General features: G+C 58.7%; 1 protein-coding gene across 3 annotated transcripts in view; it reads left to right on the plus strand.

Annotated features, from left to right (window-relative positions):
- Positions 1-14,257, plus strand: part of MAD1L1 (mitotic arrest deficient 1 like 1) — a 342,045-nt gene extending 327,788 nt beyond the window's left edge. For all 3 annotated transcript variants that reach the window (XM_061208639.1, XM_061208640.1, XM_061208638.1), the window contains one exon: positions 13,421-14,257. In XM_061208639.1, the coding sequence (XP_061064622.1) occupies positions 13,421-13,579 (159 nt within the window). In that variant the 3' untranslated portion in view covers positions 13,580-14,257. The remainder of the gene's footprint in view (positions 1-13,420) is intronic.
- The last annotated feature ends 2,911 nt before the right edge of the window (positions 14,258-17,168 follow it).

Below are 17,168 nucleotides of genomic sequence, written 5' to 3' on the forward strand. Positions count from 1 at the left end.
CCCCCAGATCCTGGCGGTCGCTTGCTGGTGCTCGTCCTGTGCCCGACACCCTGTGGGTCCCAGCCGTGGGTGGACGCCTGGGTGCCAGTGACGCGTCCGATGGGCGCCCTCGGGGGTGGGCCTCCCTTGGTGGCTTTGGCATCGTCCATCCTGGCAGTGAGATGCCGTCCAGCCGGGGCAGAGGGTGCCCCCGCCCCATCTGTGCTCTGACATGCCTGGGAGTCGCGAGCCTCGTGGAGCTGGAGGGCAGGGTGGTATGAGAAGCTGTCACCTGGTGACTGCACGTGCCGCCTGGCACGAGCACGGAGCCCCTGGGAGAGAACCCGCCTGACGCGACAGGGCGGGGTGCCTGGACCGGGTGCAGGCACGGAGGTGGAGGGAGGTCTCGGGCCTTGGCGTGTGCTGGGGGGCAAGACGGCTCAGCACCCACGTGGCTCGCCAGGGTGGCGGCCTTTTCTCCAAGGAGGCCAGTCCTGACCAAACCCGCTGCCTCAGAAACGAGTCTGCGGCCCGAGTCTCAACACCCGCCTTTGGTTTTGACTCCGTATTAGCAAAAGAGCCCAGTAGGAACCATGCACTTCAGCAATGAGATGTTTTAATTGCATCTTAAAATAGAATTGCAATAAAGAACATAAAACTGAGACTAACCAATTGTATTTAAGGGAGCCCCCAGCACGGTCAGAGGCAGGCAGGCTAATAAAGTCTGCCCACTCACCGAGCCACAGCCCTCAGAAGGGCACCAGGGACCTCGGCCCGCCTGGCTGCCCTGGACCCTTTCCCACATCCAGCCGCGCCATGCAGGGCGGGCGCTGCCAGGGTCTTGAAAACAAGAGAGGAGGGTGGGATCCTGTTGGGCTGATTTATCGTCCGTCAAAGAATCTCTGGGTTCTACCAGGAAGAGAGAGGAGGCCACCTTCTTGTCGGGCTGGCTGTCCAGGGGTTGGGGCAGCTAGCGGGCAGCCGGGCCCGGGCTGCAGTGGATCTCGAGCTGTTACTGGAGGTTCCTGCACCGTCCTGACGGAACGACCAGCCGCCCTGCCACCTGGGGGCTCCTGGGAGCCTGCGTTTGCTCCAGGAGCGCGGTGACTGCAAGCCCAGTACCATCCAACCACCCCTGCAGACCTGAGCCCAGCCTCCAGCTTAGGGTCCAAACAAACTCATCCTGGCGCCCAAGTCAGCTTCCATACTGAGGGGGGGACAGGGGTGGCCACGGCCCTTTAACCCGCACACACCGTGCCCTGCCCTCCAGGCCCCTGACTGCTGCTCTGCATGGCGAGCAGGGGACGACGGGGGGTCAGAGGTCTGCGGCTGCGGCGGCGGATGCCCAGTAAGTGCCTGAGGACTGGCCGAGGGGCCGTGTGGGGAAGGGAGCCCCGAGGAGGGGGGGCAGGGCTGTCCTGGGGCAGGGGCTGGGCACCCCACGAGTGCGGAGCCTCAGGATCCTTGGGGGGAACGTCTACCTCTGGTTCCCATCCTGCTTCGAGCACCGGTGTGATTTACCTCCAGAGTGGAGAGCAGAACCAGGCCCTGAGCGGGGAAGGCTGGGGCTGGAATCCCGGACGAATCCACCTCCAGCCTCCCTGGCTGGAGCCTCAGGGCCGCGGGGCCGCAGCTACACGGAAGCCCAGGGCTCAGGTGGGAAGGGCTGAAATCTGTTGCCGCTTCCTCTTATTTAATTACCAGCGTGGCAGTTGCAGAGTTGAAATGGAGCTTAAAAAGCCTTTGTGAGTAATTAGTGTCAAAAATACAAGATCTACAAAGCCGTAAACTCACAGCTTGGTGATGTTACCAAGTAGTAATTAAAAAGGAAAAAAGAAAATTCCGTTCCAAGATCAGATCTTCAGCCAAAGGTGAAAAACAAGGCAGTGTGCACATGATCCGGTGCTGGGGGGTGAGGGGTGGTCAGCACAGGCTAGCGGCACACGGGAGCGGGCTGGGGCCCCTGGACGTCACCGGGCGCACCTGCGGTCCCCAGCAGGGACGGCGGGCCCAACGCGGACCGAGCAGGCTCCCGCAGACCGTCACCTGCCCGAAACGAGGGGCCGCAGCGGGTGTGCCCGAGATGTCACCCCTCACTGTCAAGCCTGGGTCCCGCCGTCCGTGTACCCATGTCCAGCAGTAGCGGCAAAGGGAGGCAACTTGGGTGAAAGAGGAGAGAACCCCACTCCCGCCCAAGCCGCTCCGTCGATGGAGGGAGACCCGTGGCTGCTGGGTCATCGTATTGGACGTTTGTGCTGTGGGCGCTTATGCAGCCCAGCGTGAAGACTGGAGAGCGTCGCCCAAGTGTCACGGTTGTGCAGAGGTGTCGGGGAGGCTCGAGCCGGGCTCGCGGGGGCAGCACGGGTTCGTGGCTGGGAGAGGGGAGGCTGCGTCCAGCAGCAGGACTGGAGGGGGGTGTCGACCAAGAGGGGAGTGCGGGTATCGGCAGAGGCCGGGTGGCGGGCATCTGTGTGCCACCCTCCCTGCACTGCCATCTTGAAGTCACAGTCTTGGCCTCCAGTTTTGTTCTTCAAAGTTTGGGGAGCTCTAGGTTCTCGGCATTTCCATATTAATTTTAGACCCAGCTTGTCAAGTCCTACACTGAAAGCCTGCTAAGGTTTGATTAGGGTTACATTGAAGCTGTAGGTCACTTGGGGAGAATTGCCCTCTTGACAATATTGAGTCTTCCAACCTGTGAACAGTTTCTCTCTCCATGCTGCCTTCTCGTTTCCAGGGCACAGGTGTCTCACGTCTTTTGTCCAATTTATCCCTAAGTTTTTCATGTTTTTGATGCAATCATGAATTGTTTTTTACTTTTAATTTCTTTTTGTCGCTAGTATATAAAAACAGTTCTTTTTTGTAAAATTGACCTTTTATTTTGCAACTTTGCTGACCTCACATATTAGTTCTAGTAGCTTTTTTAATGTATTCTATTGTATTTTCTACAGAGACAGTGATGTTATTTGTAACAACAGTTGTGCTTCTACCTCTCCAAACTTGGAGGGTTTTATTTATTTTTCTTGCCTTATTTCCCTGGCTAGAACCTCCAGAACAGTGTTGAGTAGAAGTGGTGAGAGTGAACATTCTTGTCCCAAGTTCAACCTGAAGGGACTCATTCAGTCTGAAGCCACTGAGTGTGCTGTCAGCTGTGGGTTGGTCGGAGATGTCCTTTATCAGGCTGAGGAAGTTCTGGTCTAATCCTTGTCTGCTGAGGAATTTTTTGAGGAATGCATGTTGGGTTTGGTCAAGTCCTTTCTCTGCATCTATTGAGATATTGTGGTTTTTCTTCTTTATTTTGTTCATATGTTGAATTGCTTTTTCTAATGGTAAACCGGCCTTGCATTCCTGGGATAGAACCCACTTGTATTACCTGTTTTGTATGTTATTGGACATGCATATGCTTACTGTTTTGTTTAGAATTTTTGCATCTCTACTCCTGAGGATTATTGGACTGTATTTGTTTTCCTTGTACTGTTATTGTCTGCTCGTGGCATCATGGTGATGCTTGTCTCACAGAATGAGTTGGAGAGCGTTCCTCCTCTTCCATTTTCCTAAACAATTTATGTAGAGTTGGTATTTATTTATTCCTTAAACGTTTGATAGAATTCACCAGGAAAGCCATCCAGCCTTGGAGATTTCTCTGTGAGAAGGTTTTCACTACAAACTCAATCCCTTTAATAGACGTAGGACTATTCAGGTTATCTCTTTCCTTTGTAGTGAACTTTGGTAGTTTTGGTGTCTTTCAAAGAATTTTTCCATTTTATTTAAGTTGTCAAGTTTATTGGCAAGAAGTTGTTCATAATGTTCCCTTACTATCCTTTTAACATCCATAGAATTCGTAGTGCTGTCACCGCTCTCATTCATGATGCTAGTAATTTGTGTCTTCTTTTATTCCTGATTAACCTGACCAGTTTATCAATTTTATTAATCTTCTGAAAAAAATCACTTTTGGTTTCATGTTTTTCTAATGCTTTTCTATTTTCTATTTCAGTGATTTCTGCTTTGATCTTTATTTCCTTTCTTCTGCTTACTTTGGGTCTACTTTGCCCTTTTTATTTTAGTTTCTTATTTATGTATTTATTTATTTAATTTCGGCCACGGCACCTGGGATCTTAGTTCCCTGACCAGGGATTGAACCCTGCAGTAGAAGCACGGAGCCCTAACCACTGGACCGCCTGGGAAGTCCTCAAGGTCAAAGCTAAAGTCTTGATTTGACGCCTGTCTTCTCTTCTAATGTAGACCCTTAGTGCTATAAATTTTCCCCCAAGCTCTGTTTTACCAGCATTCCACAAATTCTGATATTTTATTTTTATCGTCATTCGGTTTAAAAATGCTAGTTTCCCTTTTGATTTTTTCCTTGACCCATAGGTTACTTAGAAGTATATTATTAAGTTTCCATATATTTTGAAAATTTCCAGATAGCTTTCTGTTATTACTTTATGATTTAATTTCATTGTGGTCAGAGAACATAGTTTGTTTGAAATGAATCCTTTTAAATTTACTGAAATTTGTTTTAAGGTCCAGATTGTTGTCTATCTAAGTAAATATACTCGAAAATAATTTGTATTCTCCTGGAGTATGCTATAAATGTGAGGTCAAGTTTTTTTATAGTATTGTCAAATCTTCTATATCTTTGCTCGTTTTCTATCTTCCTTTTCTATCAGTAGACAGAGAGGTATTGAAATCTCTGACTACAATTATAGATTTGTCTATACCTTCTTGCATTTCTGTTGGTCTTTATTTTGTGTATAAATTAATCCCTTTATTGTTTTGAAATGACCTTTTTCCTTGATGATATTCTTTGCTCTGAAATCTAATTTGTTTGGTATTAACATGGTCGCTGCAGCTTTTGGCTTCTGTTAGTGTGGTATATCTTTTTCATATTTTTACTTTTTTATGAGCCTCATATAGTTGAGCCTTGCAAGTCTATCCTGTCTGACAATCTCTGCCTTTTTACTGGGGTGTTTAGACTATTTACATTTAAGTTGATTACTGCTCTGATTAGGTTTATGCCCACATCTCATTGTTTGTTTTCAGTTGGTCCTATGCTTTGTTCCTCTTTTTCTGCCTTCTCCTAGATTAATTGAATAATTTGTACAAATTCATATATCTCCTTTTTTGACTTGTTAACTATAACTTTATCTTGCTGTTTTACAGATTGCTTTAGGACTTACAGTGTACATCTTATCACAGTCAACTTCAAGTGACATAATATCGCTTCACGTAGACTCTAAGAACCTTGGAGTTCTCATGCTACGTGCATAAACCTTCCAGTTTTCTCCTTCCTGCCTTATTCAACTCCTTGAAGTACATTGTACTTATACACATATGGTAAACCTCACAATAAACTGCTACTATTTTTGCTTAAATAGTCAATTACCTTTTAAAGATATTTAAATAATACTTTAAGTTTTTTCACGTATTTCATATGCAGCTTCCACTTCCTTGTTCGTTGAAGGAATGAGGTGTTCTTCATTCTTCTTGTGTACGCCCGTATTTCCATCTTCATCTTCCTTCTCTGTGAAGGGCTTCCTTCAACATTTCTTGTAGTATCAGTCAGCTGGCGATAATAAGTTTTTTCAGGTCCTACATGTCATTTTCACCGGGTGTACAATTCTAGGTTGACTTGGTTTTGTTTTTTTGTTCTTTCTGTGCTTTACAGATACTGTTCCACTGCCACCTGGCTTCCATGTTTCCCGTGAGAAATCTGCTTTCAGCCCTCTTTGTTCCTCTGGTCATGTGTCTGTTTTTCTCTGGCTGCTTTAAAAATGTTCATTATTGATTTAGAGTGGTTTCATTACCATGTACTTTGGTGTCATTTTCTTCATTTATTTTTTTGTGCTTGGGGTTCATTGAACTTGTTGGATCTGCCAGTTTACAGTTTTCATCACATTCAAATGTTTTGGGCTATTATTTTTTCCAAGTATTTTTTCTGTCCTCCTGTACTGGTAAAAATCCATCACTGAATAACAGATTATCCCCGAACGTAGTCGCTCAGTTTCCAAAGGCCAGGAGTTGAGTGCACTTAGCCCGGCGCCCTCCTCAGAGTCTCTCACAGGCTGTGGTCACCTCACATCCCTACCAGGAGAGGGTCAGCCCCTGAGTTCACTCACGTGGGTGTGGGCAGCACTCAGCTAGTTCCTCGTCATGTGGACGGCTCATGGCTTCTCTGGTTCTTGCTTCATCAGAGGCCAGAACCAGAGAGTGAGAGCAGGTCACAGCCACGGTCCACTGTGACACCACCTCACAAGTGACACCCCGTCATTTGTGCCATGTTTTTTACGCAGAGTCCATCAAACTCTAGGATAGCGGGTTACGCGGGATGCCAGTGCCAGGAGGCAGGGTCGCTGGGAGCCGTCTCAGAAGCCGCCTGCACACGTGTCGTCTCGGCCTCTCCAGGGGCTCAGGTGCACGTGTGGTGTGTCCCTCGAGGGCCCCACGGCTCGCTCTCACGTGCACGGTTCTTTCTCTTTCATTCTTTTCTCCTCTCTCTTTCGTTGTGAATGGTTTCTGTTTCTGTTTTCAGGTTCACTAAACTTTTTTCTCCAGCATCCGATCTGCCGTTAATCCCACCCAGGACCCTTTTCATCTCATACACTGTAGTCGTCACCTTTAGAAGTTCAATTTAGCTTTTTGTGTACCTTGTACATCTTCAACTTTCTGAACACCTGGAATAAAGTTATAATGACTGATTTAATGTCATCTGCTGATTCTAGCATCACTATCAGTTCTGGATCCGTTTCAGCGGATTGCTTGTTCTCTTCACTGGGAATCATATGCTCCTGACTTTTGCACGCTTGTCATCGTTGATGGGTGCCGGGCGTGGTGAATTTCTTCCCGTTGGGGGCTGGGTGTTTTTGTCTTCCTGTGACCGCTCCCAAACTTTGTTCAGGGGTGTTACTTACTTGGAAGCAGATTCTTTCAGGTCTCAGTTTAAGAGTTGTGAGCCAGGGACTTCCCTGGCAGTCCAGTGGTTAAGACTGCGCTTCCACTGCGGGGGGTGGGGGGGGGGCGCAGGTTTGATCCCTGGCTGGGGAACTAAGATCCCACATGCCGCCAGGTGTGGCCAAAAAAAAAAAAAAAAAAAATTGTGAGCGGGACCAGAGCAGCATGTAGTTGGGGGTGACTGTGCCCTGGGACGGTGGGGTCCTCCGGGGTGGCCGCTGAGGACGGGCCCTGCTCCCGCTGCGGGAGCTTCTCCTGCGGTGGTGGTGTTTGCTCTGATCCTCGTGGGTGTCTTTTCCTGGTCTCAGGTGGTTTCTTACCTGTGTGCTGATCAGTACCCTGCTGAGTGCCCGGGCACCCTCTCCTCAGTCCTTCCTCCAGGCGTGGCTCTCCTCTCGGGCGCTCTGTCCTGCACCCTCTGGCCGCCTGGGTCTCCCCAGACTCTCAGCTCAGAGAGTCCACCGGCTCTGCCCGGGCCTCTCCCTCACTGTGCCCAGAAAGTCTCTCGAGGGGTGAACGGGGCCGTCACAGGGCTTGCTTCCCGTCTCCCGGGACCATGCCCCTCATTCCCACGTGTCCCAGGACTTGAAAGCACTGTTGCGTGTTCGTGTCTCATTTTTCCGGTTGTTTCAGGCAGGTGGGTGAATCTCCCCGCTTCTCCTGGAGCCTGCCGAGCGTTTTGACAGGTGTTATCATCTGAGCCCACCAGCAGCCCTCTGGGGTGGGAACACAGGCATGCGTCCCCCCTTAAATTGAGGAAAGTCCAGCTCAGAGAGGTGAAGTGATGTGCCCACAGTCACACAGCAGACAGGAGAGCAGCCAGCGGTGAGCCCAGCTTCTGACTCCGTCGCTGCCGTTCATCCAGCCACATCGCTCTTCCTCTTCAGATGATTCCGCGGCCCCCGCGGGCTCCTCACAAAATTACTCCGAGGCTGTGTGACTTGTCTCGATGGGGAGCGAGGAGGGGGAGGCTTCCTAGATGAGGGCTGCAGGGGACACGTGGCCCAGCCCACTTGACGGAGGAGGCGGGGGCCCAGGGGGGCGGCTGGCCCAGGGCCGGGGGAGCCGGGCCTTCGGGTCCTCTCTGGCCCCTGCCCCCTGAGAACGTGGAAGGAGGCGGTTGGCTCTGTGGTGCCCACCCCCACTCGCACCTCCCCTGTCCACGGGCCTCTGCCCCCAGGAACCTCCTGGAAGGAGGCCTCGGGCGCCCACCTGTGAGGGGCAGGGCTCCTGGAAGTGACCGCTCGGGGCCTCGATGCCCCGCGTGCGCCCTCCCCCCTCGTGAGGCTGCAGGAGCAGCTGTGTGTGGATCTAAAGCGGAGCATCTAGGAAGATGGAGGGTGGTATAAATAGAATAATAATAATAATAATTGCGGGTTTGAGACGGATCTGCAACTGTTGGGGTGCCTGGCCTTGCCCCCCACAGTCACTCTTGGGAAAGGTCACCCCTAGCTGGGGACGGTGAATTCCAATAACGCTGGTATAATTAGAACATGCAGTATTTAGATGTTTTTTCAGTACAATTAAGCGGGGATAATTGGGTGAGCTATTTTGCTGGACATGCTTTTTTGCCAGCTTCCGTTCCCTGGAACTTCGTGCCGGGACAGCACTCTCAGCTTCTGGCCAAGTTGTCCTGACCCACTTGCCGCCGTGTCCCTTGCTTGTTCGCACGCATCAGCGTCTGCCTGGGCCTCCCGCGGCCACCTGCCCTGGGCTCTGGGGACCCAGAGCGCAGCGGCCGCCCCCAGTCGCCCCTGGTCTGGGAGCCATGCCCGGCCGGCCTCATGGGGTGCGGAGGCATCTGCCCTCGGAGAGGGAGGCTGGCCGGGCTTTGGAGGCGGCAGGGATGCGCCGGCGGGCCCACAGCGGGCTGGGGGGCCCGCGCAGGCTGGGACAGGGCCCTCGAGGCGCCAGGCGAGGGAGGACGCAGCCGGAGTGGGCCGGGAGAGCTCGTCCTCGTGGCCGGCGAGGAGGGCTCCACGGGGCCGGGCTCTCAGGGAGCCAGAGGCAGCCGTGCGTGCATCTCTCTGAAGAACACAGGTGGGCAGGCGGCGCAGAGACTTCCCCAGCGTCTGCAGGCCGCCGGCCGCCACGCTGGGTGTCACCCGTGGCCCAGGACACCGGGGGCGTGCGGGCGGGGGCACCCCCGGAGGTGCCCTCCCACGGGCGGGGGGGATCTGGGAGGAAGCCAGCCAGGTGTTCCCCCCCTCAACCCCCACGAAGCTCACCCCAGCCCTGGAGGCCGACAGGTGGTGACGGCACCGTGGCAGGGCGTCCCACGAGCCCCAGTCCCAGACACCGTGTGTCCCCACCGCGGGCCCCGCTCGGCCCCCGGCCTGGGAGCCGGTGAAGCCACACGTCAGCACGCGCCTGTAGCAGGGACGCTGTGTGTATTTGCCCATTCTCAAAGCTGTTCAGGCCTTGCGGATATAATTTAGATATTGTTTTTACTGATTATAAATATGTGCAGTCATAGTAAAAACCCTGGAGAATTCAGAAAACCGTAATGAACCACCTTTCATCTTAGCCCTGTGAGCTCCCCAACCGGCGTTCCTGTTCTGATGCTCTCTGGCCAGCAGCCTCGTCCTCGCTGTCGGGGGCTGTGCTGCGCGGGGGGCGCCCGAGGGGGCACCCCCAGTGCCGGCTCCAGGGCGTTCTCCAGCGCAGAAGTTTCAAGAGGATGCTGGCCGGCCAGGACAAGCCGCCCTCCCCAGGTCAGCCCGTGAGCGCATGAAAGCACTTGGAATGTGTTAGATTCCGGCTTGAGAAGCCCTGACTCTGCTCTGAAGATGGGGGTGCTTTGATTTCCTCGCAGCTAATCCAGGCAGAGAGCAGTGTCTGCTGCATCCCGTCACCTCGGAGGGCAGGCAGCGGGCTGGGCCTGAGGCCGGGCCACCCCCTGAGCTGGGCCAACCTGGTCCCACGTGTCCCTCAAGCCGGGCGCTTTTATTACACGCCTGACCCCTCCCGTCCAGCATGGTCAGCACATCTTACTGGGCAGTTTGCTTTTTTAAAAACTACGCCCTGGTTATAAGTGAACAGCCCCTAATTAGAGTGCCGTACAAGGTACCTGGGGACCAGGTAGCATTGAACGCAGGAGGCTGATGGGCACGTCCTGGGAACACGGCAGCTCCGTGGAACCGGGACACGGGCCCCGGGCACCATGTCAGGGGAGGAGCCGGGAGCCGTGGGGTTTGCCTGGATGCAGGTCGAGATGAGAGAGAAGCACTGGGCCCCTCCTTCCCGCACCTCCACCCCTGCCACAGCTTCCGGGTCTTGAGGGCGGCCGGGGGTCCCGGAACTGCCCAGGGCACCCGGAGCGAGCACCGGGCGGTGCCCACGGGTGGACAGGGGGCCCCAGACGGCTCCCTGTTGGTCGGGGTTGAGCCGGGCCTGCTTGTCGGGAGTGGCAGCCCCGGTGCAGACACCGCGAGGTGCGTCTGACCCGCACGCAGAGCCTGCAGGGGCCTGGGGAGGCGCCCAGGGGACCCCCAGTTTAAGTCGGAGCGGAAGGGCACCTCTCGGGGGAGCAGGGGGCTGGGGGAGGGCCAGGTTGGGGGGAGGGGGACGGGCCGGGGTTGCCCCTAACCCTAACCTGCACGGCCAGGAGACTCGGCTGCCCTTTCGGGCCCCCGACTCCCTCCACCCCCTAACCCCCACCCAGCCTGTGCTGAGCCAACAGCTGCAGGAGAACCGGCCCCTCTGACATTTAGGGGGAAAAACTCAGAATCAAGAGCAGAAGACAGAAATTAAAGGATTTTCTTGGTAAAGGTCAGAGTGGTTTCTCTTATTTTTGTTGGAAAATGGTCTGTGTTGAACCATTATGACAAGGCTAAATGTGTTAACGGGCAACGGAGCAGGGCCGGCCACCTGCGGGTCCAGGGCCAAGTGAGACGGCACACAGCCAAGACGGCCTCAGCACCGCGAGCTCCAAGGCCGCTCGGATGGGTCGTGGGTCGGAGGGCAGGGGGCAGGCCGATGCAGAGCTGGAGCCAGCTCCTTCCGAGATGCCCCCGCTCCTTCCCTGGGGTCTCGGAGGGCCCCCCTCCGCGGCACATCCAGGCCTGCACCTTGTCGGGCCTCCTTGTGCCCTGCTGGGCCCGCCGGGGGTGGACCCTCGGGCTGCTGGGCAGAAAGGAGCCTTTTGTTGCAGACGGCCCTGCTGAGGTGTAATCCACACCTGACGCTGGAAGGTTTTCATCCCCCACAGAGAAGGCCCATGCCCACCGGCAGTCGCTCCCCTTTCTCCCTCCCCGACCCCCGTCCCAGCCCCCGTCTCGGCGGCTTTGCCTGCTCTGGCACTCGCCAGAGCGAGTGGAGTCACACCGACGGGGCCTTCCGTGTCTGGCCTGGCGTGTGCTCTCGAGGGTCGTCCGTGGCGTCGTGTGTACAGAGCAGCGTTCCTTCCGTGGCTGCACTGCACTTACCTGTTCGCCTGTCGGTGGTTGTTTCTGCGTTTTGACTTACGTTGAATGTTGCTGCCGTGAACATTCCTGTGCCGGTTCCTGTGTGGATGTGTGTTTTCACTTCTCCTGGGCACGTACCCAGGAGTGGAATTGCCGGGCCACGTGGCTCACTCGTGAGGAACCGCCAGACTGTTTGCGCAGCGCCCGCCGTGCCCGCCTTCCTACTTCCCCGCGTCCTTCCCAGCACCGTGTCGCCTGGGTTACAGCTGCCCTCGCGGGCCTGAGGCGGGTCTCACCGTGGGCTCCATTTGCGCTTCCCTAAAGACAGGTGGTGGTGTGGCCATTTGCCTGTATCCTTTGGGAAAAGGTCCATTCGGATTGTTCGCTCACTTTTTAACCGGGTCATTTGTCTTTCTACTGTTGAGTTGTAAGAGCTGCAGGTGGACCCTGCACACGAGTCCTTTATCAGACGTGTGTCTTGGCGGGGGCCGTTTCTCAGGGTCCCCGTGGGCTGGGAGGAACGTGTCCACCTTCCCCCGAGCCTGGGCCGCCGTGTGGGTGGGCCGCAGGCGGCGCTGCTCCGCTTTCCAGTGGCCGTTAACAGGAATCTTGGTGAAGCGGGCGCCCGCCAAGGCGGAGCCAGGGTTCCGACTGGCGGGCGAGTTTGGGGGTCGGCGGGAAGAAGCCTTTCCTGGTCGGCTGCCTGGGAAGGAGGGGGCTCTCCCATGGAGGTGTGCGCGTCCCCGGGTGTGTCCCTTCCAGCCTGGGATTCCCCAAGCAGAGTGGTGGCCTTCATCCTCCGAGCAGGGGTGGAGCTGACCGGGCAGGGTGGGCAGGTGGTCATTCCATGAGTGGGGGGCTGGCCCGCGGTGGCCGCCGCCCCGCTCGCCTCCTGACTCCCCTGAGCTGCCCCACCAGCACCACTGCCTTGCTGAACAGGGTCGCAGGCCACAGCTTCTCTCTGGTGTACGACAGCCTCTCCCCAGGCCTGCGCCCCCAGCAGGCAGGCCCCGGAGGTCCTCACTCACCTGGGATGGGCTTGCTGGCAGGTGAGGCCCACGTCAGGGCGCCATCTGGGGTCTTGGAGCTGCCGTAGGCTTGCCCAAGGGAGGGAGGGAGGGAGGGAGCGAGGGAGGGAGCTTCCCTGTGAGCCCTGCCCGAGTGTTTGGGCACCTTCGGGCCTCTGTCCACCCCCCAGCTGCCCTGCACCCCCGGGAGCACCTGCCCTGGGCTCGGCCCTGCTCACACCTGCCTTGTGACCCAGGCCAGCCCCGAGCCATCTGGGCCTCGGTCTCCCCACTTGCACGTGAGGGCTTGACCAGCTAGTTTTGGGGGTCCCACCGTGTGGCACACACAGTGTTTAGAGGCTGGTCTTCCGAATCACTGAGGGACAGGCCCGTCTTCCTTCGTGGCACCTCCCCAATCACAGGTGACGTGTTTGCGTAAAGAAGCAGTGAAAGGAATTGGCCCCTCTTGGGTTCTCCAGGACTGCCTGGCCCCCACCTGCCGCCCTTCAGCAAGCCCACCGAGTGGGCTAGCTCCCAGCGGTGCCCTCAGCTGGGAGCCCCTCCGTTCTGTGCCCGAGGCCTCACAGCTGGAAGGGGTGGGATTTGAACTCGGATTAGCGGACTCCAGAGGCAGCCCCGCCGCCGTGACAGAGACCCCTGACGTGCAGCAGTGCCGGAGGGCAGTGGGCGAAAGGCCCTGACACAGCGGCCCCTCAGCCGTCCCCCTGGCACACGGGGCGGCGTGAGACCCGCCTCGGAGCGCCTGCAGCCTCGTGGCTGTCACAGGGCCCTCACGCCGGGCATGGAGCGTCCTCACAAGGGCTGGGGTCTCAGGGTGGACAGACCCGGAGGAGCTGGTGAGCTGGAGTGCACGCCCCCGTCCTGGCTTCTAGGTTCCAGAAGCGTGGGTGAGACCCCCCACCCAGGAGGCCCGAGAAACAGCCTCGCCTGGGGGGACGTGCCTGGACTTGGGCAGATGGCCCGTCCGCGTCTGGAGCCTGGGGCAACAGGGGATTGAGTGGGGCGACCCGCCCAGGGCCCACCTGCTAACAGCATCTCCCGTGTCTCCCGCCCACCCTGCAGGCCGCGGGACCCTCGGGCACCAAGATGCAACTGCTGGAGACGGAGTTCTCCCGGACCGCGCAGGAGCTCATCGAGCTGCACCTGCTGCAGCAGGGCAGCATCCCCGCCTTCCTCAGCGCCCTCACCCTCGACCTCTTCAGCCGCCAGACCGTGGCCTAGCCTGCGGCCCCCAGCCCCGCGCCTTCTGAAGGCGGAAGCGGGCAGCCGGCGGGAGCCCGCTCAGGCCCGTCCCTTGGGGTCCCGGCCCTACCAGGCCAGCGAACCCATCCACAGGGCCCGGCCTCCAGCCCGGACGGCCGTGAGCGTCAGGGCCTGATGGGGACTCCTGCGTGCCCCCCAGCCACCCCGCCCAGGCGGCCTGCACCTGCGCCTCTGCACAGGACCCCTGTGGGCAGGGTTAAGCGGCTCAGGGGTGCCCCTCCCCGACCCCTGGGCTCACGGCCACTCTGCAGGGACAGGCCACCACCTCCTCACTCTCCGTCCTGGAGAGCAGGTAGGAGGCAGCGGTGGGGGACCTCGGGGGCAGCGCTCTGGGCCGGCTTCCTGTCCCCTCCCCCGGGCACCCCTGCTGCACCTGCTCAAGCCCGGCCGGGCCTGGACCTGGTGGGTGAACCTGGGCTGCCGGCGAAGTTCCTGGCGCTGGTGAAATAAAGGCTCCCCTCAGCCCCCACCCGGCTCACTGTGTGTGTGTCGGAGCCCCTGGGCTGACGGGCTCCCTCCACTCACACAGCTCGGCACCCCTGCCGTCCTGACGTCCCCGCCCTGTGTGCCTGTTGCAGGCGCACGGTGGGTACTGCCGTGGAGCCCGGCAGAGGTGGGTGGGAGCGGCCTCGGGGCATAGCCTCACCTACGGCGCTGCCCCACAGCAGGTCTCGAGGCCATTGTCAGGGGAGGTGGGTGGGGAGGGCCGGCACTGGGTCCCTCTGCAGAGCCCAGAGCCCTGGGAAGTGTGGCCTGTGCGTCTGGGGCTGCCTCCGACCCCGCCCTTCACACCCCACCCCCATCACAGTTGCTCTGGACCTCGGTCTGTGAACGGGTGCCTGGACAGACAAGGCCCAGCCAGGCCCGGGGTCACAGCAAGGTCAGCACAGACCTGGAAACCGGAGCCCCCGGCTGGTTCGACCGCAAATACAGCCCTGGAGGGAAGTGCTGTTCCCGCTTCACAGATGAGAAGACTGAGGCTCGGCATGCGGACTGGCTTCCCAGGGCCACCGGCTGCTCGGAACTGGACTCTGGTCCCGCTGGGGGCGTCCTGCTCTCCCCACCCCCTCAGACACTCCGGGCGCCCTCCGCGCCATCTCGCGGGGGAGGAGCGAGGCTCCATGTTTCTTTGTCGTCACCAGTCGGGGGGACGGCAGCGACGCTGCTCGCGCGAAACTCTGCCGAGCCAGGCGGAGGGCGGTCCCGGGGGTCCTGCGCTTAGTGAAGACCCCCAGTTGGGGGTTTTCCGGCAGACGTCAGAGTGCACCTTCCTTCACCCCTCACTCCACACTGGAGCGGCCCCCTTCCCGGTGCCGCGGACACACCAGCACAGAGTGAAGTCACGTCTTGGGCTCTGAGCCCCTCCATGCAAGGCGGGTGGGGAGGGGCCTCGTCCGTCTCCCTCCCTCTGTCAGGACCCCCAAGCCCGCAGTGGCGCTTCCCTGCTGCTTTGCGGGAGGAAAGGTCCCACAGATGCTGTTGGGCCCCAGGCTGGGAGTGGGGGACCAGGCCCTTGTCTCGACTCTGCCGTCCCCAGCACCGTGGAGGGCTGGGGCCGGGCCCCCGTCTGGCGGAGGCTGTGTCCCCGTCGCCCCAGGCCTGGCCCCGGCCTGCCTCCCGTGTGAAATCGCTGAATTCAGAGGCCGCCGACAGTGATAAAAGGGTCAAGTCAGAACTTGACGCAAAATCATTAGCCCACACAAATGCCCTGCGAGGCCCCTGTGGGCGTCCCGGCATGCAGACGGCACCTGCTAGATGGCGGCTCCCACACGGGGCAGACGTGGCCAGTCCCCCCTCAGGGCAGGCGGGAGCGACCGGCTGCTGCTGAGATGGCCCGGCTGGTGGGGTCACACTGGCCAGAAGGCCAGGCCGGAAGCTCGTGATCTCTGCCCAGGGGTTACCACGGGGCCTACGAGGGGGTGCGCGGGCCGGGCAGGCACCCCCGCGCGTGGTGGTCTCGGTTGCAGGGCCAGAACTGAACTCCGGGAGCCCCGGCGGGAGAGGCACGTGCCGGAGGGTTGGGGGCTGAGGGGTTGCGCTCGTGCCATGGCCCTGACTCCCGCTGGCGACGCGTGGCCCCAAGGCCAGGTCAGCCCTCCCCACTGCCCCTCTCGTGCCGTGGGTCCCTCAGGGCCACCTGTCCCCGGCCTCGTGTCATCTCCTGAGACTTAGTCCCTGCCCGGGTCCTGCAGCAGCGGAGCTGGGCCCCCGCCCCACACCCGGCCCCCCATCTGTGGGAGGACAGCGTGGGCGCCCGGCAGCCGAGCCTCCCCGGGCCCAGCCTCCCGTGAGCACCCAGACCTGGTCTCGCCCCTGCCCCGGGCTCCTCACCCTTCTCCTTCCTTGGCAAGGGGGTCCCTGAGGCCGCTTGCAGGTGAAAAGCCCACCCCCGGCCCGGACCACCCACCCAGCCCCAGGCTGACAGCGCTCGCGCCGAGTTGGGATTTCCTTCCCTGAAGAGGCGCAGGAGGGGCCGTCCCCACCCCCAAGGGACGCGTCTAGGTGGGACGGGGCGCGGAGGCCCCCTGACGTTCTCCCAGCTCCCCTCGGTCACCTGCTGCTGAGTTTGCCAGCTCCTCGCCCCGCCGCTGCCGGGGGCTCTGGGTGCACTCGGGTGGGGAGCCAGGCCCCGGAAGGTTCCGGTTCTGGCAGAGACCCCACCGCCGCCAGCTCGTCAGTGGGCACCAGCGCTACGTGGTTGTTAAGCCACTAATGACTAATTTTAAGGGATTAGTGCTACGGCGATAAACCGTAATTGCCAGGATGGAGCGGGATTTGGCGCGCGACAGGCTCCTTCCGGCGTCCCCAAGGCTCCCAGGGAGGACAGCGCCGCCTGCCGGGGCCCCCGTGGGACCCCCGCCTCCCCCAGGGCCCGGCCCGCCTCTGCATCCAGAGGCGCCAGCTCAAGGACGTGAGCTATTCATCGTCTCTTTCCCCTCCCTGTGCGCCTGGTTCGTGTTCTGGACATGAGTAAACTTCCGGGCTTTCTTTAGCTCCTCATGACTCGGGTGTGGACCACGACCCGCGGTGTCACCCAGGAGCCGCCTAGAAATGCTGGGACCCACTGGATCAGAATGTGCACTTGATGTGACCCCACGCGCTTCACAAGCCCCGTTCCAGTTTGCGAGGCTCCCCCACCCACCCGCCCCCGATTGAAACATCCCAGCTTACAAAGCTCCTTCCCATCCCGTGATGATCCCGCAAGTTGCATCTTGTCCGAGAGGAGGCCGGGGTTCGGAAAGGGCAGGACCTGCCTCAAGCCGCAGGCAAGACCGTCAGGCCCGGACCTCCTGGCCGGGGTCAGCAGCTCTCACGACCCAGCTTCTGGGTCAGACCTGCCTGTTTTCCTCGTGGTTCAGTATCTCCAGGATGCCAGGACCAAGGAAGGGGCCGGGCCTCTGTCCCCAGGCAGCCTCGGAGGGGTGACCTAGAGGTCCAGGGCGTAGAGTCTAGGGCAGGACACGAAAGGGTGTGTGCTGTGTGTGCGTGCATGGCTATGTCATGTGTGTACATGCGTGTGCGCACGGTGAGGACCAGTGGCTTTACC

The sequence above is a fragment of the Eubalaena glacialis genome, chromosome 13 (genome assembly GCF_028564815.1).
Source record: "Eubalaena glacialis isolate mEubGla1 chromosome 13, mEubGla1.1.hap2.+ XY, whole genome shotgun sequence".
Lineage (NCBI taxonomy): Eukaryota > Metazoa > Chordata > Mammalia > Artiodactyla > Balaenidae > Eubalaena > Eubalaena glacialis.